Genomic DNA, 27,311 nt, shown 5'->3' on the forward strand with positions numbered 1-27,311 from the left:
TGAAGACTCAGCACTGTTTAGCAGATAGAATCCTATATCAGTCAACAATGGGACAACATTCCCCTACCAAAGGTCCAGTAACTGGTCTCCTCATTTCCCAGATATTTACAGACTGATTGTTAAAAGAGGAGAGGATGTTACACGGTGAACATCCCTGTCACAACTTTTTTCTGCCATTAACATCGACATAACCTAATATTTTTCATGAAATAGTAAAATATCTCACTTTTAGTATTTGATCTCATTTCTATGTTTTATTTAGAATAAACCATTGTTTTATGAGATTTGAAAATCTTTGCTGACTTTATGTTTTACACAGCATCCACAATTATTTGGAACTGGGGTGCTTGTTAGCTATCCATCAATTCATCACCAATGTCAGCTGAGTTCAAATATTTACTGGAAAATGTATTAACAAGTATCCAAGATAGTAGTGATTAGTTTAAGTGTGAATATGGTCAAGTTAGTAGTTGTTACCCTTTTATCTATTTGTTTTCCAGCTATACAATACACTGAGAATATACAAATCTGTGAGTTTCAGCAGCTGCTCAAAACCTTTTCTTGCTATACTAGCTAGCTTTTCTACTAAAAGTAGTGTGTTGCACGTCATCCTTTTTTTTCTTTTTTAAATTGTCAACTTCAAGGAAGAGCAGCTACAAAAATTGGTTTGCTGAGCTGTGTGAAACAGTGTTAGACATAAAATTTCCAGAGAAGAGCGCTGATGTAAAACTTAACCGTCAGAAATATGTGGGTGTCTCAATTGTGCTCTAATCTCTGCAGTTTAAGGGTGATTTTCTAAAATGATATTTTACTGAAATATTTCAACCCACAAGCCAACATGAGAGAATGTGTGGATGCCTATACAAACAATCTATACTCTCACAGAGACATGAGGGTATGTGATCCTCTGACATTAGCTTTTGCTGGAGACACAAGTGCCCATCAGCATCCTGTCTGACTGGGCTTATTGCCACATTGTAAAGCTATCATGTGTCATGCCATGTGAGGGATGAGACGAATGCTGGCACCTGGCCCAATGAGCAGAGGCAATTAAATCAAGTAATTGATCTTATTAAGGTGTCATTTGAACCCCAAACTGCATTACCTACTGCTTCAAATCTTCTGTACTGAGATGTTGTTTTGCTGTTTATCTTGTTGTTATGTCATTTTCCTGTCTCAGAACTGACAGATGAAGCTGAACAAATGGCAATAATAAAAGCTGTTCGGCACAGCTCGTGTCATAATAGAGTCGTGCTGTCATTCGCACCATGCATTCAGCGCTTTGACCGAAATGTCTTGAAACAAAACAAAGAGGCCTCAACTGCAATGAATGTCATTGTAAGATGAAACACGTTTGTTAGATTTTTGCTGTTTCTGCTGCACTTTGCTCACTTTGTACTTACATTATCTTTAATGACAAGAGGAAAATGCAAGGTTAGCTTCACAAGTTTTTGATCAAATTACTGTAATCATCACAGTTTTTCTGAAACAAAAATGTATCCCTGTTGTAGAGACCTTGTTGTAGAGTCTTTTCAGCCAATACTTTACATACACATGTGCACCATATGAGAATAAATCCCAATTTTATCTCCAAGTGTCTCACTAACTTTGTTGAAGCTATTTCACAAAATGACCATCCAGGTCTCCCTGTCACCTTGGTGAGGTAACAACTGCCTCGGGGTGCCCATATGGCAAGAGCAGACAGAGAGGGAGCTCCACCTCCGCTCAATCTGCAGGTTCACCATTCAAGATCTCACTGCACCAGGAGATATATCTGTGAGATTTGTTTTAACCTACTTGGAGACAAAAACTAAGGAAACTGAGAGCTTCAGCATGATACTTCTGCAATTATGTGTCAACATTTTCTGCTAAACTGCTTGTGTTTTAACATGTATCTGATTACTGCTATGCATTGCCTCTTACGCAGCAAACCACTGATGGAGTCAAGTTAATGTCTGACCCTGTCAGACAACCAAAGTGATGTAGAGAAACAGATAACGATGTTGAAAGAATGTGTCCTGTAGGATTTACAAAGTTAAAAACAGTCCTGAAACTCAACTTGCTCTACTAACAGAATTCATCTGTGAGACTGTCTACCTATGAAAGGAAAATAGGTCTTTTGAGCAATTATCTTTTAGCTTTTAGTAGCTGCATCAGGAACAAAGTTCTGAGGTAACATAGTTTAGTCTGGATAAAGAGGACATCAGTGTGGGATGGATAGCTTGGCAGAACATTTCAAACTAAACATGGACACAACTTTACACCATCTATGGCCATAATCTGTTGTATGTCACTAATTGTAACCGAGATCGAATACATTTTACCAGACATTTTCAGCCAAACCAAGTTTTGGTTGTGCTCTAATCAAAGAATTGCATTCATATGCATTGTATTTAGATGTTACTCCTTACCCTGCCCTAATGTGTACCCTGCTTTTTCTGCTGTTTTTTTCCCTCTACAAGGAACCATATTTCACAAAATTAACATCACACTCAACTAAATAACATTCAAAATTATGTTATTTAGTTGACTTGTTAAGAAAATATTTACTGATATCACAAAAAAAAAGGAGAAAGAACAATTTCATTATAAATTTCCACTTCAGCAGCGAAAGGAGCCACCAAGTTTATGGATATGTTTTGGACACTGGAATCTACGTCTATCCTTTTTATAGAGCATGTGATCTGTACATGTAAGAGGCCAAATGCTTCCTAAATGTCTTTTTTGTGACAGAGAGCATAGCAACTAAAGGCAACAAATTTTGCCAACCATTACTTTTTAATGTTGCAGTGATGGTTTGAGCAGTTACAGGCAAGCTCGTGTAAATATTTTTGGTGATGTCTTTATTGTTTTAGCACCAAAGAAGGAGTTCAAAAGTTTCCTGCTTTGTGTTTACATTTCTTGAAATATAAAACCTGTTGCCTCATCACATAAGCTTAACAAAAGCAAATGTAACTCGTGGGCTTTATCAAAACATTCCAAATCTGGACGGATGAAACATATCCGGTAAAAGTCATGTTCTGTCGAGCATCCAATAAGTAACACAGTTTACAGGAATAGATGGACTGAAAAGATGCTGGGCAGAAATGAGTCGACAGACGGACATTTATCCCCATACAGACTTCATGACTCGAGTCACCCATGTAGTCACAAGGGCTAGAAAGAAAAGTCCATATTTACTATGATGTAGTCATTGCATTTCTTTTTTACTTTTCCTCTTTGTTTGTTTTAAAAACATCATACGAGTCATAGTACCCCAAACCCAATAAAATCCTCACCTCAACATAACATGTCCCTACTCTGTTTTAATCTATCTAATTTATGTGCTTATTTATCTACTGCCTTTAACCAACGAGAGCTAAACAAACAAAATCTATTGTCAAAGACAGCGAAAGACAAATTATGTGTTGCTCTAAGATTGACCTTCATCCAAAATGTCCTCATTGGGTGTTTGTTCATGCAGGCAGAAACAACCAATGACATTTGCAGAGTATGCAACCTCTAGTGGCTGTAAGAACAACTACGTGAATGATGACAAGAATAATAATGGTCTCCATGAAAGTAACGCTGCATTATAAAACTATGTATAATAGCCCTATCAATGATTGTTTTCTAATCCTAACAAAGTCGTTTTTATTTCTAACTCAAACTAAGTGATATTGTTGGCTAAACCGACCCAGGAAGTGAAAATTTTAATTGTAACATGTTAAAATTATATGTTAGCAAGGGAACCAGCAAAATGGCATTCATAAGGCTGAGGGTTACGTTACAAAAAGGATTTATTTTCACCCTAATCATGATCCTATTCTAACCCTAACCAAGTATTATTTTTGCTTAAACCCAACCACGAAGTGCCAAAAAAGTTTAAATGGTTTGTGTGTTACTTATTGAACAAAAGTGAAATACCAACTCAGATGGTGGTCTTGAACACAACCAATCAGTCCTAAACACTTAAAATACTTAAGAATGACATCTTCTCAGGTCGAAACTCTCATATGAATAGGGTTTTCCCCCAGCCACTTGTGGGGGGAAGTACCTCACAGAACGTTCTTATGGGTCATATTTCAGGGTATGAAGAAATTACCATTTCAATAATCGTTTCAGTTAGAGGACTGAGGAGAATTTTGGTAGACGGTAGACAAATAACCCACTGCAGAATATACTCTGAGAACTAAAATTTTTCCTCAAAACTTAATGTCAATAGACATGTCTAATCTGTCCTTTTGACTAAATTCCATCTTCCAGTTTATATATTTTTTAAAAAGCAAATGTGTTTATGGTCAGAATGCTCACTTTGTACTTTGTTATATAACTAGGATGCACTACTTAATGCACCATTACAAGCATTGGCACGTTGGATAAATCGTGACATGCAGTCCTGCCTGGAACTTGGAGTTATTAGCAGTTCCCATGGGAAATCTAATGCAATGGGAGTGGAAGGATCTTTCTGGTGACAGTAGGCTTGATATAATTCTCATTCAATCGCTAAAAAAAAAACGGGAGAAAATATTACAAAATCATTTCACTACATACAGTATTTAAGAAGTTGTTTCTGTTGATATCATAGTAGGACACTGATGAGGACACCAAGGACAATGACATTGACACCAAGGACAATGATGCATGTAAAGCAGGAACACTTTACATGCATCATTAGAATCATCATACATCAGCATGTACCTGGGGGCAGATTCATCACCTGACATTTGGGATTTCAGGATAATTTCAGAACAAACAGTTTGACAACTTTTTTTTTCTCCCAAAGTTTCTCACAGGAGCTGGGCTTTGGATTAACTACATACTAATAAACCCATGCTCTGTTCTAGGCGCCAAGGGGGTAAACACAACTCACCTATCATTGTTATTATTATCATTATGCCCTGTGTGTGACAGTCCACTTCATCCAAGTTGGCTTGTAGAGAGATTAAGCAGATGCTGGTAGGAAATTACAAAATAAATTCCCCAGGGACACAATACATAAGCCAGTTGAGCTACAGTCTCTTGGCGCTGTCGGGCTGAATCATTCCTGTGCTTGGAGCCAGTTGGAGAAGCGTAAAGCGAACAGAACACCCGAGTAACCAAAGCATTCAACACAGAATCCATCTCTGGTCTCAGAGAAGGTTGGAGGCATCAGGAGCAAGTAAGCTGTGCGAAAATCTCTTCAGGTCGTTATGATAAGAGTGATGAGGAAAAGGATAGTTTTTTTTCTTTGAAACATAAACATACAGTATTAACCTCACACCTTTCAGCTCAGTGTTTAGACCACTCACACAGCTGAGGAGCTGACTACACATGATGTGGAAAGACTTTTTATTGGCATGTGTACGTAGTGAGGCAGAAAAGCTAGGACTACTTACTGAGGCTCCACCATCTCTACGGGCTAAAGGCGACAGCTAAGTGCTTTGGGGATATAATCAACTCCCAACTGGCTGGCGTTTTCAACTCCATCTGAACATCTCATGTTCTGGATTTTCAGTTATTGTTTTTTCATTTCTTGGTAACTGACTTTGGTGCAATGAGCTATTTGTGTGTTGCATTATGTACTACCATCTTACTGCTGTGGCCATACAGAGTAGCTCTAATCTTTATCAAATGGGGTAAAAAGTTCAAACACAGCACACACATACCACTAAATCTATAATGAGGTTCTTTGTGAGAATTTCCCATTAGTATTCAGGCAATTCTCTAAGAAATAAACACAATTTGCAGCTGAGTGCATGCTGTAATACAGACTCTTCAACATCACTGAGGGAAAGTGTTGAGATGCTTTTGTCAGGGCCATCTCCCACATTTCTGCATAATTTCCTAAACACAATGGAAGTTCTCTCAGGCAGTTTATCTGAAATGGCTCGCATGGATTTTTTAGATCAATGTTGTCATAGCCTATGTGCTGCAGCAGCCTGAATAACATAATTATATCATCATTTCTATAGGATTAAATGCCTCTAATGCAACTGTGATTGGTGACCTATGAGCAGAATTAAAAATATCTGAATTATGAAAATATCATTCAACAAGTTTTGAAGTGACGTATTTCTGTTTAAAGTTTCTATTGTGCCTCAGTACTTGTGTTTTACAGATGGAGCTAGGCTGGTCAGGCCAGTAAATCAGTTTCCAACATATGCTAGACATCGTGACAGGGTCTATTTCAGAGTTTCATAAAAGTGAAATAAGCTGGTACAAAAACTTAGTATCATAATCAAGGCAAATTCTTTGTTTTTGCTGGGGGTTTTTTCTGATTCTAGTCCCATCCTGTGCTTTCTTAAATTAACTTTACTTTGACACTTTTTTGTTTCAGTCACTGTTTATACATTAGAAACTATGCAGTGAGGGTTAGATGTTCACTTTTCTGCATTACAGACACGCTAATAAAGACCAGTATCAAAATATTTTCCTGGCTTACTGCGTGACATATCTCATCTGTGTGACATTTTTTTTTCTCACAGTTTTAAGGAAAATCATCAAACGAGTAACCGAATAATTTATTATGCCAAAACCTAAAAAAAATATGTTTTAAAGCCTAAACCAAACTAATAAGTTGTGAACACCTGAATGTAACCAGGCGGTTTAGGTCTCTAAACTGTGTCAAACCACAACTAAAAGTAAATGTAAACCATGGCAAAAGACTGAGTTAGAGAGGAGACCATATTAAGTCTTATACCTTTTTGACCAACAAGTCCTCCAAATAATGATGACCATACGTCGTTTGTTTATTACCTTCTATATGACTCATATTTGGGGGGGGGGGGGGGGGGGGGGGTGTCAAAAGGGAAATATGGCTCATATGAGCTTTTCCACATCAGAACAGGCATCATTCTAAAGTATTTGTTGAAGAAGCCACAAACGCTTTATATTGAGGAGGGATGGGGGTGGATGACACTGCAGCGGTTCAACTGTGGAGCTTTGTATAGCTTGAGGTCAAGAGCCATGTTTGTTCTGTGTATAACATGACAACACTGTAGTGCCTACCAGCTTGGATTCAGACAATAACATTACCTCTGTAAGGGCTGAAAAAGTCTAAACTGAAAAAGTTTCACGTTAGGACTGGTTCATACAGGTTTGTAAGAAAAGAGAACTGGTATAAAAATTACTACAGATGGTATTTTTTTTAGTTTCTGTGAAATGGATAAAACTGTAATGAAAGGTAATGAAATATTTGTTCAACAGGGTAAAAAACAATGAAGAATATAAGAATGTAAGTGTAAATCCTCAACTTTCCCTGCAGTGCTTCTTCATGGAATTGTCAGTTATAATAACAAAGAGCCAGAATATTCACTGTCTTACTATCAGCATTGTTCCTCGAGTCGCTAATCTCGACCGTCTGCACAACTTTCCAATTCCTTTCCTTTTCAGGTCACAAGAGGAGAAATACAGTGACACAGGCTTGTTCAAGAGACAGCCCCTTGACAGTTTTAACTCTCTTCAGAGGTTCATGTGACATTTCTCATATTCCTATGAGTAAATTAAAATGCAGCAAAGATTAGTCTTCAAAAAATGAATTAAAAGAGAAAGCAAGAAAAAAGAAATGGCCTCAACAGGCCACTGAGGCACCTTGTGATAAAATATTACATCAGGGAAAATACGATCCCGGTTGAGAAATTTGACGGTGTTGGAGAAAATTATAGTTTTATATTTCTACAAACCACCAATATGCATAACCTCAACTGTAGTACTTAATCAGAAGGCGACTGAGTTTTTTGGAGTTTCAAACTCGCCCCCAGCAATCTTTCTTGATTCTGAACTTAGAGGAGATTCAGACATGTAACCAGCTGTGAGCCGTTCTTTGGGTTGTTAGGGTCAACATCACCTGTTTCTTGTTTATTCCCCTGGCCATATGAGATATTGGTCTCACTTGAGTCAAAGTGCACATTATGATGGAACCATCTGGGAAAAGATGTCAGTGCAGCATTACTAACGTCAGACAGATGATGCTGACGCCCACAACAGTTGTTTAGAAAAGTTTTTTTTATATATACGGCTTCCTTCCCCTCTCTGAAACAATCTGATGTCTGTCCAGAATGCACATTACTGTCTTGTGTACCTTATCCTGTACATAGAGATAGACTGCTGTATTGACCTATGAAGGCCACTGTTTATAACTAAATCAGCAGACTCTGAGGGGAAAATTCAAAGTTCTACAAATTCTTACTCATTAGAAATAAAGTTGTTTATATTTTCACATCCATGTTGATGGAGTTTTAACACATTTTGTGTCTGATGCACGGGGCCTGCCTTTGTTAATCTCAAATTACCACTGGAAGGATTAGGACATTACTCAAACTTCTGTGACCAACCCTCACTAAAAGCTCTGGGTTGTGAAAGAGGCACATAATTCAATATTGCAGGACATGAGATTATAGGCTTTGTTCCACAAAGAGGAAATAAAAAAAAAGAGGAAAGAATTCATGTTCCTGATCAAGTAAACCTCCTAGGAGTCAGTTTGCGATGATCCAGATCAGACTTTATATGCAGCATGTTGTGTATTTTTTTTCTGGAAGACAATCAGTAGGAAACGTCAAGTGAAGCAGATTGAGCTCTCACTACTGTGTACTATTATATTTGGTTAAACTCCAGTCAGGCTGTGCTATGTGATGAAGTCTAATAAATACAATGTCTTGTTTTGTTTAGTGAGTCAGGCAAGCACTCAACTTTCCATTGAGGCAGTGGAGCATTAAGCAGACGAACAAGAGGTAAACATTTGGTGGTCATGCGAACAAAGCAGGAGCAGCAATGAGAGTCACTTCTGTTAACTTTCAGACATTTCTGCTTCACAGTCGCACCAGCTAAAAGCTCTCTGTTTCTGCATTTCACTTTGTGCACTTTCTGTACGTCTAAAGATTGATACATGTGAGCAGCATTATTTGTAAAATACATGGTTGTATCTTACATGTGCAAGTAATTATTCATTGAATACAATAAAATACCTTGACAGAAGAAACAGTTTACTTTATGACTTATTATTGTACACAGTGAGATCATAGTGTTGAGTTTTTACCCTCTTGTGGTTCTGTGAAAGTTTTTCCTTTCTCTTACTTTGATAATAAAAATGTCTTATGAACCAACATAAACACACATGTAAAAGGTTAGTGAGGTGGTTGATGTGTAACTAAGTGGATTTTCCTCAGAGACTGGATGTCATGGTCTTAAGATATTCTCACTTTCTGTTCTATTTTTAAACTTTTTGTTCTTGTACGCTTGCTAATTTTCTCCATTTGTTTTCCTCCAAACTTGTGTTCAGTTGATTATTGCTTATCCTGTTGCAGGTGTGGATCATCTCTTTGAGTGTCCATTCTTGGATTTAGCTCCTTTATCTACCATCTGAAACTTGGTATATAACTGGACCTGTACTACAAAGCAGGTTCAAAATATCCAACGTCTCTTTCGATGATCTGGTTTAAAAAATCCTGACAAAGGAAATCTCAATACATAGCATTATGGTTATCAACTCGTTAAGTTACCCCAGGTTTTCTGACTCTAGGTATGTAAAACAGACAGATTTGGCCTCAGATGATCAGTCACAATTACACTGTGATCACCTAAATGAATCAGATCAGTATAACTGCCACATCATGAAAACACGATGATCCAGATCTGATGACGTACAATTGTATATTTTATCAAGTGAATGTGCTACAGGTGCATTCTTGAAGCGTGACGCTTTTTCTGCCAGATGCCATAGTGGCTGTTAAAGCTGCTGGTGGCCCTAACATGAATGTACAAACATCTGTGGAAGCAATTTGGTAAGTTTGGTTTGCTGCACACTCATTTTAGGATATAACGGCAATCATTCATAGTTTAGTGATGATTTTAATAGACAAAATAATGCTGGTTCTAAATCTTTAAAAGTCAGCAGGAGTAAGTTTCTCTTTTGTAAGCTAAGTATTCCCTTGCTGACATATCTTCATGAATAATCTGATCAGTGAAAGTCAAACAGTGTGGTCTGTCTTTAAGAGTAGGACAGACTTACTGTACAACACTGATTATCTTTCAATTAAAAAAAATCCTAACCCACTTTTTTGTTGTACAGCAAGCGTGCCCGCTTTAACACAAGCCATGTCTTTCTAACCCTAACCAAGTAGTTTTTTTTTTACTGCTGAAACCTAACCATACAACTACTCATTTCTAAATTCAAGTGATTGAGAAAGGAAATGAAGAATGCTTAAAAACAAAAATGAAGGGTAAAAAATAAAGCGTATGGTGCTCTCGGTTGTGAGTGTCATGGAACAAATTACAGTCTCCTGTAGCTCCACCAACAACACCCCACCCCCATTGTCCAAATGTTAACTGTTTTTGCCTGTCAAATGCCACATTCCTTTCCTGACAGTTTCACAAAATTCTTTCAGACTGTATTCCCCTGTGCAATTCCACAAGCATGGGAAAAAAAGAAAGAAATCTGAATCCAGGGACATGAATCAATAGATTAAAGTTTGTGACAGTTTCATGAACTTATGTGAGACTGTTGTATAAAAGCAGCTAAGAGCTCTCCTCTTACTGAGACATCACGGTGTGTCTCAATTTCTATGTAAAGAAGTGAACTAAAAGGAGGAATTTTAAAAGCTTTGTTCAAATAATTTACAGCTTTAAACAGAGGTCCTAAGGTCTGGAAATTTGAACTTCTACCAAGACACAAGAAGACAGACACTTATTTCTTTGGAATAAATGCTGTCTGAGGTAAAAGACTGAGGCTGTACAAACAATTGTCTGTAATTACAGACAATCAGCACTGACCACAAAGTTTAAATAAATGATTATACATCGATAGTGCAACATTTAGCCTCAGCGTAAGAAGACAAGGGGATTCAAAGGGAGACGTCTTTCTTTTGTTGGAATATTTTGGTATATCTCACCAGATAATCAAATAAGTCTGCCTGTAGTAAAACACACCAACTCAAAAAAATTTCCAAACTTCCAATCAAATTCTGACAGTACAAAGCAGCATGTGATGTGAGGGTGTCATGTAAGTTAGATTAAACAATCTGTGAGGATGAAACACATTTTGACTTGTTTGAAAGGTTCACATCTTACAGACATAACAGGAGGGAGTGTAGTAAGTTCATAGTGTTTTGTCGAAGGGTTACAAGCCAAAAATGGCTTGGAACATTGTTTTGAACAGCAGCGGTTTGGCCTGAGCTGCTTTACCTCTGAAGATCTGCAATTTCAACAACTGTTTTAATGAGAGGACATTTTCCCTTCAACTTTTGTATAAATACCTCCTCTTATTCTGCCATCTTTGTTTAGAAGATTATGACCTTTTTTGCACCCTGAGTGACACTGGGCAGGACTAGTTATGGAAAAGGAACTTGTCATCCTTTCAGCTGTTTAAGCTTTCAGGGACATCCCTATGACAGCACTGACTCAAAGACGCAGAGTCCAATGCGCTTCCATAACTGAAATATTGCTAGCATGTACATATATGTTAAACATTCAACTTTGTCCAGGGACCTTTGAGTTTTTGGTCTAAAATAATACATTTGCATAAAAAGAAAAATAGTATTCCATTGTACATGAAAGACAATGAAATTAATTTCTATTTTCTTAACTTCATCTCCACCACAAAACATCACAGAGTATTTCTCTGATCGGTTTGGAGGGCAGAGCCTCAGGGCAGACTGCAGCATTGTGTTATGCAAGGTAATTCAGTCTGTTTTGGTGCTTTTTTTTCCAAGCACCAGGAAGTCCCCTGAATCACCTAAAACAGGGCAGCTGCTGCACAAGAAGGAAAGAGATCAATTCACTCCCAAATTTAATTAAACAGTAAACTGAAACTGCTCTTGCTGATTATAACTATTATGTCTCTATTGACTTGTTGTAAATATGCTCTGGGTGGTATCTTCTGACTTCTGAACAATTTAGTGAGCCAAGTTTTGAGAAAAGCCACTAATACTGCTGTACGTGCGCCAAATTGCAATGTGTTAATTCTGAAGATATCTTCAAAGATGGTCTCACAGGAAATGGACAAGAAATTCAAGGGCATGATTCTGTAATACTGCATTACATTATTGGGATACATAGAGGTTAAAAGTATGTGCCAGTGCCACGGAGACTAGTGACACCAGCTTCTATTAAAGGCAGAGATTCATTCGTCGAGAGGAGACAAGAAGCCAAGATGAACAGACATTTTCCCAATAATGTTAGCGCCTTGCTTTTTTTTAACTTCAAAACAATAAACTATACACTGAAATATGAGTCAGTGGAATGACACTTACACACTTCACATGCTCATTATGTTAACATGGGTCCTTATACTACCACATCTGACAGAAAGTCAATATATTCACAATGAAGCCACTATTTGACTTTCCACTTGCATTTTTGCCATGGTGCCAACTTGCAATTGCCAGTTGTTCTGACTTTATCATTGTACAGGGGCAAATGCTTAGGGTCTTTCCCCCAACATCAATATGTTTTTGTTGCCCAAATCTAACAGGAGACAACTCAGAATGCAAACATCTCTGGCTTTTTGTTTACACTTCCACAGGTAAAGCCAAAGTGTGTTTCACTTTGCTGAGTCCTAAAGTGCAATAGAAGGCAGGGAAGTTGGGGAGAAAATTTCATTTAAAAAAAAAATGAAAGAAAGAACAAAAACTTAAAAAAACTACAGAACAGGAAATCAAAATTATAACATAGATCCAAAAGAAACAAGAGTAAAGAACAGGTTAAGCAGCGCAGGATCGCGCAGCAAGCAGGAGCTACAATGCATCTGCTTACAGAGAACACTCACCATCAGGAGTAAATAAACTGTGAGGTAGTCAATTAGGTGATTGAGTGCAGGTGAGCTAATGGGGAGCAGGTGGTGAGTGCCAAGCATGGTTGTAAATGGAGGGTAGTTGAGAATGCTGCATAAAAATCAAATCCCAAGAAAAAAAGAAATTAAATGAAAAACCACTGATCATGACACTTTGCAATTTCAAGTCCAATTCAATATGTGTTCAAACAGCCTAAATTTCATCATGTCCATGGAGCAGGTGCAACAACTGCACATGAACCAGAAAAGTAAACAGGACATATGTTCTTTGCCCTGCATATCTTTGTGTTTCACTTGAAATTGTCCATATTCTTGTTAATAACTTTTTAGCTAAACAAAAAACAGTACTTTAGAAGGTTACAATCATGTTCAGACAGTCACCATATTGTTAGTGATCATGCCTCAAATGTATCTGTGAAGTTTGACTGTTTGATTCTAGCATCTCCTCATGCCATTGAAAATCACCCATTGTATACCATTTCTGGTATAGGAGAAATGATTACTGGACTTGTAGTAAACACAAAGCCAAGAATGCAGCGATGGAGCCCCTGCGAGACATCGTTGGAGGTTGATTTGGATTGATAAAACTGGTGCTTAACCATACAAGAATGTCTCTGATTGTTGCAAAAATATTCTTTTGTTGATCTTTACGATGTATCACTGAGAGAACCAACCAGACGCGTCAAAAGTTGTTGTTGTTAAAACTTGTCGTTTTTCATTTTGTAGGCTGTAGTTGTTCCCCTTTGCATAATTACGAGTCCACTCTCACTGAAACAGGTTACTAATAAACAGCGCAGAGAGAAGCCTCCAATATCAGTGCTCAGCATGGCAACTAAATGTAGGGAAATTAAGTATTTGTGCATCATATTACATATCTTGAAGCTAAATCTAACCGAACAGCAAATAAAGGTTACATTTAGAATAAAAAAATGGGAAGTGAAAAAACAGAATTGTCTCAGACTGGTCTCTACAGAAGCCAGCAGGGAACATGATAGAAAATATTTTTTTCTAAGATCAAAAATAATTATCCTGATATATTGAGATAACAAAGCTTGTTTAGTAGTCATAGCGGGACAATTCTGTCATTATCTGGAGATAACAGGAATTGTTTAGTCATGATAATTTTATCTTGAGATAAACTTGTTTTCTCAAGATAAAATATTAACATATTTTGTTAATTAGACCTTGTAAAGTTTGTTATTTTGCGCTGTGGGATGGCTTGAAGGACAGCTAGTAGCTGAAGTGGAGCAGCGTTGGTCAGACTATTATTTTAAAATCTCTGCAGCAAACAGAATTACACATGCATGTCATGACTTGTGACAGATCCTCCCCTGATGTCATAAAAACATTGATGAAAGATGAAATCAGATGCGAACATGGAACCACTCACTTTCAAGCTCACCATAATCGTCAATAGTCTCGAGCAAACAAATAGCTAGTATCCCAAGATGTTGAATTAGCTAAAATTAACTTGTTATCACAAGATAACAGAAAAGTCAATTTCCTCCCTTATGGACTTTCTCTTTTGTCCTCAAGTGAACACTCCTAAATTACTTTTTCTGTGTTTGCTGTTAGCAATTTTGCTGATGCTGGTACATGAGGACAAGAATAGGAAAGAAGACTCTGGGATGAACAGGCTGAACAAACAGTAAGGATGAAGGGGTGGACAATCACGCCATGTGAACTCGCAGGTTTATCCAAAAGTCAGCATCCTTGAATCAGTCCATGTGTAATATGCCCACAATGGCCTTTCTGACATATGATGATATCCTAAAAGAAAAGTCTGAAAAACGCAGTAAAACTTAAAGTTCATTACTTCTATTTAAAACTTTGAATCCACTGATGTTTCATTTTTGTAAAATGTCCTCACTGCTAAACATATTACTTTTTAAATGCATATTTTTGAGATATTACACTAAAAAGTATTTCGGAGAAGCAGAATCCACTGGTCTTGAATATTTATGCGCACATCCAGTGGAAAATTAACTCCACACAGCTTTTTTAATATTTGTATTGCTACAATGGATAGAATTGTGCTTTAATCTTTAGTTTATATTGCTGATCTTCTAGAAACTGCAAAAATTGGAAAAAAAAAAAAAAAAAGAAAGATGCCAACTTGATTACCGTAGATTAAATTACTAAAAACTAAATAATCGGGCACATGGTCAGATTTACTTACAGATTTATGTTTAAACAACAAAAAAATTATAATAATGAGAACACTGGTTCTTTTTCATTACACAATTACTGTGGATAAAGCATCCACAATAACAATATTATCATGATTTGGATAAAAAAAAAAAACAAGGTTTAACAAAAGTTGGTCTTTGGTCTTCCTTTTTTGGCACTCAAATTACCCTCAAAATGGAATGTAAGAAATTTTACAAATGGCCCAAAACAAATCGCAAACCAAATCCCAATTTTATCGCATGTCTACTATCAACACAATATGTACATGTATTTTAGATATTCACAATTATCGTGAATATCTTTACATTGCAACACACCTGGTACACAGACAATTCAGGGGAAAATTCTGGACAGAAGCACACGGCTGTTTTCTACAGTACATGGTATATCTGTATAAAAGAAAACCAAAGAACCAAAGAAATTCTCCAAAGTTGAAGAGACACAATTCTTCATTTTTCAGACCAAACCCAAAACCACTTTCACCACACGTGAACAAACACCTTGATCCTCTCACTGGTGATCACAAGAGGAGGTAGCTGGGTTTCTATTTTCTCAACTTTTAAGTTGTTGACTTATTGTTGTTGCTGTCATTTTTCATTCTCAGTGCTACCACTCTCTCCTCTCCCCTCTGAGAGTAGCTGAAGTATCCGTCCCCTCTCCATCAGTCTGATGAAGATAAGGCCCATGTGGAATAGCTGGTGAGAGTTACATTCGTTGTGCACTCAACCACTTACTGCACTAACCTCTTAAGCTGACTGAATAATAATGATGATACTAATGTAAGTAATTACCATTAACAATTCAGAATGTGGCCTCATTATGCATCAGCTGAAAATGGATTCATGCCTGCTGCCAAATCAAAGTCGCTGCCAGCTATGAAAATAGAAAAAAAAAAGAAAAAAATGAAATATTTTATTCATCATCAGTCCACATTTAGAAACATAAGACTGGCTGACCCAGGGAGGATTTGAAGAGCATGCCTGCTCTTTTTAAAGCAACAGCGTGTGTCACATTCACACACTAATTTACTTACACACTCTAGCTGCCCAGCACAGATACAACTGATGTACTAGTAGTGACGGAGAAACTAAACCAAAACTCGAAGGGCTTCAGTGCTCCGATCCAAGCTAGTTTTAATGTGATGGAGGAGTGTTGCCTGCAAACAATTTTCCTCACCAGCAGGCTTTAACCCCGCCTGGATGTCATTTTGGGATTAAAGTGACTCAAACTGATTGAATGTCCTGGGTGCATTTACATTTAGTTTCTCTGTCCTTGACAGATAATGGATTGATAGACTACAGAGGATGAGCTCATCTGTTGAAACAGTGATCAAAATTCTGAAATAGCCAAACGACCATCGTACAGAAAATATTTTACAAAACTTGATTTATACAAATACAAATCCAAGTAATTTTTTTGTGGAATTGTTTATCTATTTACAACCATTTGGTGACTTTTAGAGGTCTTGTCTGGAGAAGTTGTGTTTATGAATATATATGTAGGTTAATATCTTTCTGATCAGATATTCTATTTATTCATCTAAAGTTTTATCTCATAGGGACAGACACAAAACATCTAATTTGAAAAACAGCTCTCCCATCCAGGTATCAAAGTGTTTATAGCAAATAGCTAAACAACTGTGTCATCAGCATAGATCTGAAGACCAATATCAGCACACACCTCTGCTAAGTCATAAATATACAGACTCAAAAGGATGGGACCTAAAAGCATTTAATTTAGTTTCAATTTTATTAGGAGGGACTTAACATTATTAATCACAGCACACTGTTTACAGTCCTGCAAGTATGAATTAAACCATTGATAGGGATTTCTTGGACATACTGAATATCAAAAGTTTTGAAATTAGTTATATTAGGCAGTGAGAACTGGAGAAAATATATATATATATTGCAAGCTTAAGTTTATGCAATTTAATTGAATTACAACATAAACTGAGAAAATTGTGATCTGCTCAAAGTTTTTCATTTGTCCTTTTCAGTGGAGGTTGTTTTTGTTGAATTTTTTTCTGTTCACAGCTGCACGTCATCACTGATCACTTCCCCACAGTATTTCTAGGTTCACTTGCACTTGCCCTTTAATGCCATGTTTATGAAAAGCTAAGTCGGGTTTTGCCTCACAGTTTCATTTTGTTAATTCATAGCCCCAGTTTTTCATAGTCATGTTTGTTATCTACCATAGTCTTGTTTAATTTCCAGTCAAGTGTTTTTGAGATTCCACTCTGCCCCGCCTTTTGTTGTTGCTCCTTGTCTTCTTTTTTTTTTTTGGAATAAACCTTTTTTGAATTTGAAGTACTGCATCTGGGTCCTACCTTCACCACCCAAACCTGACAAAGGTAAAAGCAGAAATAAAATAAAAAAGACATTCGATGAAATCTGAAAACAGACAAATTAAACCAAGCTATCTTTTTGAACCGATAAAACCGGTGCTATGTTTTCATTTATTTGGATGTAGTCGGTTTTATTGTATTGATCAGATGTTGAGTCAAGACTTGACAGCCCTGCAAAACATCCAATGTTGTAAACCTTTCAAATTGACCAGGGACATAGCAGCATAGTTATGGTTTCAAAAAGTGTAATTAGGATTAGAGAAAGATTAGTCTTTTTAACTGTGTAATTCAGCTGGGGTTCAGGCCAGGGAACAAAACATGAGCGAAATCATGCATATTTCCATTCTGCCTTGCCTTGTAGCAGTCGCACTGCTTGAACTGTCACGAAACATTGATACTGGAGATAAATCATGAGGTGAAGAACTGTTCATAATGGATGCTGTTATTAGGGATTGCTCTTAGTTTGTTTAAACTTTTTCATTTCTGGAACTTAGTCCAACTCAAAGCTGGTGCCAGAATTTGTCAGCACTTTTTCCCTGTAAACCAGTAAATGTGCTCAGAATTAAACATTTTTTAATGTTATATATTGTTAATAAACATGCAGAAATATCTTCCAACAATGTTAAACCTTAGGCATCAAAATGCTGATATACAACCAAAAAGAGTTGTTACTTTAATTACATAAGACCACAGTATTACAGATTACAGTAGTAACTGTGTTGATGCTAAAGAGAAAAATAGCAAAAATAAAGCAGACATTATTCAAGTATACGAGAATATAGGAAGAGGATTTCTCAGCCAATAGAGGAAAGTGGTAGAATAGTATAACATGGCACATGTGGGACTTAGTAAACAAGAACCTGATGCAAGACAAGAAAGTGGAAAACCACTTTCAAAATTAAACAGGAAGTAAAGTTGAGTGTGATACAGAACTACTCACAGAACCACAAACCCAGAGATAAAGTCCAGATAGACAAAAGAGGCAACTCAAAAAACACAGACCATGACAGCCCATTAAGGAGACACCCAAATTTGTGCTCGCTCCAAAAAATTTAAGTTGTTCTGGCAGCATGAGGGAGATCTACAGAGCATATATTCCATGTATTTTCCATTCATGGACCCAAAGGCAAATGTGATCAAATCAGTTAATGAAGCTAAAACCATCTATAGGCTCAATAAGTCAGAGAAGAAGTGACAGTTTGTACCTAGCTAAACTTTATTTGATTCAAAACCACCAGTTGACATTACTTGTTGAATATTTTCTGCAAGCACTAAATAAAACACCAGAGTATAGTATATACATATATATATAATGTATATAACATAATTATTTAATGCTGTGAGGATCAGAAAAATCTGAGATATAAACTCAAGCCTCTGCGCATTTCAGTGTTTCAGTGCTATAAGACATGAGGAAATATGTGTGTGGTTTTAGAGACCCGAGCCTTTAAATTAGCTTGTGTAAACCTACTGGGATATCATAGCCCTTGTCACACAAAGACAACTTTACTGTAAGTCAACACACGTTAAAAAATACAGCCATCTGAATGCAATTTCTGCTGTTGTCCTACAATCACGTGTCTCTGTCCTCATCGCTAGTCAAATAGCACATTAGATAACACAAAAGATATGAGACATGTTTTATTATAAGAAAGTGTGTGTTGTGAATTTGTCCTCTGCATGCTATAGACAGTCATGGCAATGACAAGAAATTCACCCCTGGAGGTGGGTGAATGTAGAGGGTGGATGACTGTGTTGTAGAGCCCCCCGAGCCCCAGTCTGTTATCACATCCAGCTCCCAAATGCTGCCTTCTTGCTCTGAGCTCACTTATTTTCCCCACGTGGTGTCTCACATCGCCTTAATCGTTCTCCTGATGTTGGTGAGTAAGTGGACACCCTTCCCTACGCCTCCCCTCTTTTCTGTGGAAAGTGATGGCTGATTACTGATTGCAGTTTCTCCTCCCTTCCTCACTTATGTTGAATTATTAGTAGAGCATTTCAGATCCTGCTTCATGTTACTTGTTAGGAGCTCCCTAGGATATGTCAGAAAGAAATGTCTATTTATTATAATTCATTACAACAAATTAGGTTTCACCTTCATATTGTGCCACAGAATATGGACTCTACTATATGCCATGGCTGCTTTATATTGTGTAAAGTATCTGCTGTGTTAATCTTGTGTGCCGGAGCCCAGTGGAACTGTGAGGCTCTGGTGTTGTCATTAATACTTAATGGTAGGCTGAAACGCCAATCACTGTGTTTGTGGCATCCTCAAGGCTCACAATTACAGAAGCGGTTACAGACACCCGGGGTTGGGTTAGTGTGCAATTAGTTGTCCGCTTCTGATAAGGTTACAAGTCACAGGTCACAAGCGACAACTGTACTGGACACTACAAACAGGAGGGCAGACTCAGATAGGAGACGGAGATAAGAACAGGCTAAATAGATAAGAAGAATTTTATGGAGTGAGACTGTTAGTTTTATTTAAAAGAAATACCAAATTGTACATTTATAGGTGTTTTCAGTCAGGACACTACCTCAGATTTATTCTCACACACATTTGTATTTCACTCATTTTCAAGAACAGTCTAAGCAAGCATGGTACAGAGTGTCCATTAGACAACAAACACCTCCAGCAAAGCCTGAGATTTTTTCACCTTCCTTGATCTTATTTTAAACTTGGCAATACACTTAGGTAGAGGCCTAATTACAATAAAGCTTAGCAGCTCACTACATGTGTATAAACACAGAAGGAACATGGAAAGATGAGCATGAAGATAAATCTCATAGCTGAAATAGCTAAATGAAAGAGAGATGTGGTGGCAGAGGGCAGTCGGAATAAATGAACGCTGCCCTTCTTATGAACTGCTGAATTGGTGTCACTGAAGGGAGTTATGACCAGCACTGATGATGTGCCTGGCTGAACGAGGCTGCCTTAAACATAGCACTTCAGCATGAGCAGTTGCTTATGTTGGATAACTTCTTTCTGCAGATGTAATTTCTGCCTTATATTATATTATATTATATTCCTTTGTTTAGTTCTGAATAACATCACCCAGTCACGCTTAATGATTGACAGTGAATGCAGACTTTTCGGAAAAAGGATTACTCTTTTCTTAATCACCTAATCGAAACATATTTAGAATAGAAAGTCTTTTGATATGGTTGCCTTGAGGTTCAAAACATCAACAAAACCAGAAACTCAATATTTCAACAAAAACAACACACTAGAAACAGAGTGTTTCATAGTGTGTCATAGGGAAATATATATGTTGATGTAGTTTAAAATGAACTTTTCGTGTGATTCCATGTCCAAAATAAAAAGGTAACTTACAAAAAAAAAAAAAAAAAAGAAAAGAAACAGAGTGTTTCAAAAAAGATAAACATGTTTTGTGAGTTTCCTGAAATTATGCACTATTAGTACTTTAATTGTACTCCTGAACTCTCATGTTTTTAGTTAAGTTGTTATCTGATATGTTTTTGTGCTTGAAGTTATGTTTTCATGTTTCCCACCACAGTCAGTATATGATTCACAATCTCAAGAAAATGGCCTGTAAATGTTAACGTTTAAATGCTAGTGATGGCAAAGTCACAGGTAAACATGCTATCTTTGAAGCAGCTCATTTAAGAGACTCTTGGGAAATTTAAATAAATTCAAAGTGCTTTTTATAGCTGTGACCTCAGTGGCATCTGCCAGCTGAAGCTTTGTGATATGACATTAAATCTGCATGAAGAGAATTTTTTTGGAACTTTAATGCAACAGAATACTTAAATTTGTACGGAGCTCAATTAAACTAAATGATACTTTATCAATCCCAAAATGGGTAATTGTCTACCCTAGACTTTCAAAAAGTTTACCATGAAATAAAAGCATCAACTACTATTAATGTTGATGTCTTAAATTGGCGAGTAAAAATCTTCTTATTTACACATTCATCTGTTACAGAACAACATTATTAATTAGATAGCATATGTTTTGAACCAAGTGACCAATGCAAGTTCAATATTTACAGTCTCATTGGTCTGTTTATGGGTAAGTGTATGTCTCCTACTATACTTAATATCTAGGTACCAATAATATTTTAATTGTTGTTTGCTGCTAAACGGGAAGTTTACACCAGGATTTTAGAGATATTGCATTCAGAATATCAAGCCGTCTGTTGAAGCTAATAAATTATTGAATAAACAGTTAGATAAATTACAGGATAGTATGACAAATGTGTGGAGTGCAGGCTGGATAGAACAATGAGCCGCAAGTCCTAATGAAGCTCCATAAGATTAAAATTTAGGTGATTACTCTTTGTAATTCAGAACTACAAGCAATCTATTCAGTGCTATATTTTGTAGGATCATAACTGTATAAAAGATGAGTTTGACATTTAATAAAATAATTTAATTTCAGTATCACTTTTTTTTGGTAACCAAAATGTCAAATGACGCATGGAGTTATACTTACAAGAATAATATAATGAGAAGAACTGAACTGAACTAAAGCTGAGAAGCAATTAATTCACTAAACCACTTTTTTATCCTCCACACTTTGTAGTTAAGGGACTATAGAGCTGGTGGGATCTTCTGGAGTAGGAATAATGAGAAAGAGCACAAGAGCACAGGTCAGTGATGCTTTAAGTTTGCTGGCACACTTCTAATATCAACCTCAATTTATGAACAGGGAAATGTAAGTAATTTGCATGCACATTGACTTATAAGCTACTATTTCTTCATGCTGCAACTGGATTGAATACCCCAGAATAAATAATCTGTTTATTATATCAGCCTTAAACAAAAAAAGAAGGGACTGCCGTGTTAATTTGAAATGTGTACTTCAGTGCAGCAGCATACTTTAACAGTGACATGTCACAATGTGTTAGTATTTGTAGGTTCACGATTTCACAGATGCAGTGAATGTAAAGTGCAACAGGTACATCATGAAAATAAGATACACCCATTTAACAACATCTATAGAACAACTGCCAGGGAGTCGTGTTTAAATTACATTAAAGCCCACTAAAGTTATAAAACTCATTGGTTCCCTCAGAGGAGATGCTTTCTTACCTATGGTAGTGATCACAGTTATGGCGAAATAAAAGGAGCCAGCGAATTCCCACTGCACCCCAGCTTTGTGCGATTTCAGCTGCAGCACCACCTTCTCTAGCTCGTCAAATTCGTCCGTAGACAAGTTGAAAGTGTGGAGCAGCTCCTTTTTCTTCAGGTCCAGCTGCTGTCTCTGGGACGTCTCCTCCAGGGATTCCAACACGTCGAAGATCGCGGCTCCGACGATCAGGTAGGTGAAGGTGCAGATGATGAGAGCTAGGGTCCGCACGTTTTGCCTCTTCATGGTGGCGTTAGCGTGTGTTAGGGGCGCAGGTGGAGTGTCAGCGTGGGGCTGGAGGACGGGGAGCTCGGCTGGCTCATGGCTGTGCTGCTCTGACGGAGCAGACGAGCTCTCTGATTATTTTATGAGCGGAGGAGCTGTTCATTCAGCACCACCCCTCCCTCACACACCTCCTCCGCCAGAATCCTCCCCTTCCATACACGCATTCTCCAATCTTTATTTCGGTTTTCCCACGAAATGTTTAAACTTTTGTAACAATAAATGGCTTGATAAGAACAATATCTGCTATCAGCCCGCAGGACATTATGTTTCAGACAGCCGAGAGGGATTAGGCGCTACTTGTGTGAGGCTGTCTGAGAAAAAAATTGAAACTTGATGTTAGGGTTAGATTTAAGTTTCCAAATGTATATCCTCATGTCTCATGACCTATCTGTTAAAAGCTATCTTTCAAAAGTTTCATACTGAAAACTCAGTCTTAAAGATTTTTCCACCAAGCCTGTTACTTAACTCATTAAGATATTTTAGGATATTATTGTATACTTAAATTTAGCATCATGTACTTACTCGTGTAAAAGTATTTATGACAATTTTCCATGAATGATGAATACATGAATACACTTAGAATAGTGTAGGTGAGGTTTAACAGATTATGGAGACTGGAGGAGAATAAGATAGCTAAGACAGACAAGAAAGTAAAATAATCAGTTCTGGGTTTTTGTTCTAATGATTTTTGTCCCAGCACTGGTTAAATTGAATAGTCTTCAAAGAAAAATCACCCATCAAGTTGACATACTATTAGTAATACAAGAGCTCACTGTTATTTAAAAGGGCTCCAAGGGAAATATAATACTTAATGATTTGAAAGTTTAGAATGATTCATGTGCTGTACTCCTCAAGACATAATATGCAGCCATTTGCGTTAACTTGATATATTATTAGTCAGTGTGCACATTGATATCTAAGTTAATTACTGAATTTTTTTATTCCTAAAAATGTTGAGATTTTTGTGCCATTTTGCTGTTATCCCTTGAGATACAGGTTCTGTATTCTAATTTATATTTTGTTATGAGCTCAACATCTTAACTTCACTTCCTGTTTTATTTTGTAGTACTTGCCCTTTTGTGTATTCTGACAATTCAACCACACACTAAACTGGGATATAGCTCTGCTGCACCAAAACTGCAACTATTCAATAAATATTCTACATAAAATGCTTTAGATACTTTGTCTGTTGCAATATTATTAAATCATTACACAAATCATTATCTCATATACTGGGGATGGATGTAATGAATATCACTTCAATATCAAAGTTTGTAATTGAAAAGGGAAAGATAACTATCATAAAGTATTGTTGTTACAGGCTCCTTACACACACCCTCCTGTCCTCACATTCATCCCCATGAATCATAGCTAGAACAGCAGGATAAAAATAATCTAGCATCTCTATGAAAGTTGCACCCAGAAGGACCCTTAAACAATTCCCATTCATTCACCAGACTCCACCTGTTAGCGTTAGTGTGTGGTTACATAAACAGTATAGTAGAGTTGTCATAAAGGAGGAAATAACCACAAACCTACTGTTTGTGTAAAAGATTCAAGAAATTAATTTACATTGTTAAGGTTATAAATCTTTGTTTGCCATATGTTTATCATATGATTCTTTGTCATTTCATCTTCAGCATGTTTATGTTTTGGTAAATGTGGTAATTATGTGCTTTGTAATAACATATTCTATTTCAAATGTCTTATGAGACGTTATTGTCATTCGGCAGTATTGTGTTTATTCACATAAAGTTATGAAAACTAGTCTGCATGTTCTTTGCAGTGAGTGTAAAACTAGACTTCCACCACTCTTACATTTGTATGTAAGGTTTTGAATTTTGGACCAGGAATGAGCCCAAAACTGTCTATCATCCTGGGTGAAAAAGTGGAGATGGTTGAGGAATACAGATACCCGGAAGTTTAGTTAGACTGGACTGGAAATGCAACACAGAAGTTGTCTATAAGAAGGGACTAAAGAGACTGTACTACTAAAGTAAGCTTTGGTCCATCATTGTTTGCACCAAGATGTTTCATATCTTCTGTAAGTGTGGTGGAGAGTGCAATCTGCTTTACAGCCATCTGCTGGGGCAGCAGCATCTGCTCTGGAGCCCACCAATACCCACCCTCTCCATAACATGGCGTTGAAACAACAGAGTGTGATCAGTGTGAGGCTTTTTTAGCTATGCTGTAATACAAAGAGATACAGCAGATCATTCCTGCCAGCAGCATTAACAATACATAAAGAAAAATTATCATTTTTATTTATAGAAAAAGAAAAATAGTATTTTTTTCAACAGAGCTAAAGCCTTCAGCTCCATGGTGCAATGTTTAAACTTGTACAACTTGTACAACTTGTTCGAAACACAATTTTTTAGGAGAAATAGTTGAAAAATGGATACAACGGAAAGCTTGCAATTCATTGCATTGCGGAAAAATTGCATTGTTTTGATAATCGGTTCAAAGCAAATCTAACCAATATTCTGGTGATCCAATTTCTCCAGTGGAAAAAGAATTTCACATTTAGCTATAATTGTACACTAAATGAGTTTTACTGTATCATAAGAAGCTTTGGGACAATGTAATAAGGATTCACCACAATTTTCTATTATTTAAAACATAACTGATTAATCAAGTAAATAGTCATGAACCCACAGGCTCAACCATATGAAGAATATTCAACATCACTGTAAATACATGCTCAAAGCAGTATCACACGCATTTGGGCCTTTTTCATTAAACTATCTTATTTTTGGAATAACTCATGTGAACTCCTGTGAGACTTCATGTACAGCTTTGCAGTTTTGTTTTGCTGGCCACTGACCTACTTCATCATTGCAGCTGAGGGTCAAAATTGCCTTTTTTTCATTCATGTGCGCTGTGAGATGATTTTATTGCGTCAACACAACTTACTCTAAATTTGCTATAGAGCCCAGCTGTTACTTTGGCTCAAAAGAAACTCAGATGTCTATCCTTTGACCTCAGCTTCCGTCAGTTCAGCAAAGTCAACACCAGAAGCTTCTTCTCATACTTGAAGGAAAATAACATATTTGGAGATTTTATTTCCCTGTTAAAATATTATTTACATCAATGAGTAATGCAGCCACATGGAGTGCTTGAGTGGATACTTTAATGTTTTTCAACCAGAGAAAGAAAGAGAAATGTTGATGACGCATAAAAATAAATGTCAAGTGAAAGTTTAAGTGAGGCCAGAATTGATGACCTATGGAGTCAGTGGTTTCCAGTAAGTTCCCTGATGTGTTTTACGTCAGTGCGAGATGGAGACACAGATTGGTTCAGCCCAAAATGCTTTCATTTTTTTTTATCATAAATGTTTTCTGTTTTTTATGCACAACAAAATGCATTTGCTTAATTTTTAAGTGAGTCAGTTTTCATTTGATGCAAGCTTGATTGTTCATTCCCCATGACCCATTACTGAGAAAAAACACACAATCATTTGCAATCTGTAATGTATCTTAAACTATACATCTAGCAACCTGTGAAAAAAATCTGCACTGCACCTCATTGCCTCTATTGCCTTACTGATAAATCTTGGCTAATCTCAAGTTCCTCTCTATGAGCCAGGCCAAAAATAACTCTGGCTTCAATAAACAGGTCAGTGAAGTCAACTGTGACTGAGCCTGCATAATTCTCCCTTCACAAATTGAAGTACTGAGCCTTGGTCGATCAATGCAACAATTAATGCATGCAACTTAAATCCCAAATGTGGCCTTCCTAATTTTCTTTCTTTTAAGTCTGTGTGTTATATTGTATTCAGTACATTTAACATTGTGTATTTAATATGCTTGTCACGGTTTATGTTTTAATATTCTTGTTTTCAGGTTTTGTTATGTTTCTCTGTTTGTTATGTTACGTTTTCGTTATGTTTCAGGTTCAGTCACGTTTTATATTTTGATCTTCATGTTTCTAGGTTTCCAGGTCATGTTTTTTCCCCTGTCACTTAGCTTCACTCAAGTCACCTGTTTTCTGTTCCACAGCTGCACATCATCACCTCCCCACAGTATATAGTTTCCTGGTTCCTCTCACTCATTGCAAAATCCTCACTTCCCTTTCACGTTCTCATCACGAAATGCTAAGTCTGGTTTTGCCTCACAGTTTCATAGTTTGTTTAATCATAGTCTTGCTGACCGCAGTTAAGTTAAATCCATAGTCTTGTTTTTCATAGACTTGTTAATTATTCACAGTCTTGTTTTATTTTCATAGTTAAGTATTTATGATAACTGGCTCAGCTGCGCCTTTCGTTCGTGCCTTGTTTGTGGAATAAACCTTTTGATTTTGAGAAGTCTGCATCTGGGTCCTCCCTTCCCACACCAACGTCCCTGACAATGCTACATTAACAGTCACAAAAAAAATCATGTTTACTGTCTTTATTGAATCAAGTTATGAACATCAGTAATGTAATCAAATACAGAATAAAAGCACATACAATGTATTGCTCATTTTATGAAGGGTAGTTCTATTAAGTTTTCATGTTAATTGGTAAATCCCTCTGAAATACCAAGATCAACAAAGAGTTAAAAAGAAAAAGGACCAGGGCACTTTTATAAGGGTTAGAAAGCCTTTATTCTTCAGTCTATTCTATGAAAAACTCACATTGCAGCACAACGTTAACCCCAATACTAACTATTCTT

The 27,311-nt window shown here is 36.9% G+C and overlaps 1 protein-coding gene across 1 annotated transcript in view; it reads right to left on the minus strand.

Annotated features, from left to right (window-relative positions):
• The window catches only part of kcnk3a (potassium channel, subfamily K, member 3a), a 41,359-nt gene extending 18,663 nt beyond the window's left edge, over positions 1-22,696 (minus strand). Inside the window, exon 1 of the mRNA XM_072362111.1 lies at positions 22,338-22,696. Coding sequence (XP_072218212.1) covers positions 22,338-22,620 — 283 coding nt within the window. The 5' untranslated portion in view covers positions 22,621-22,696. The remainder of the gene's footprint in view (positions 1-22,337) is intronic.
• Positions 22,697-27,311: the final 4,615 nt, after the last annotated feature.

The sequence above is a fragment of the Leuresthes tenuis genome, unplaced genomic scaffold, assembly GCF_036924035.1.
Source record: "Leuresthes tenuis unplaced genomic scaffold, fLeuTen1.0.hap1 SCAF_13, whole genome shotgun sequence".
NCBI lineage: Eukaryota > Metazoa > Chordata > Actinopteri > Atheriniformes > Atherinopsidae > Leuresthes > Leuresthes tenuis.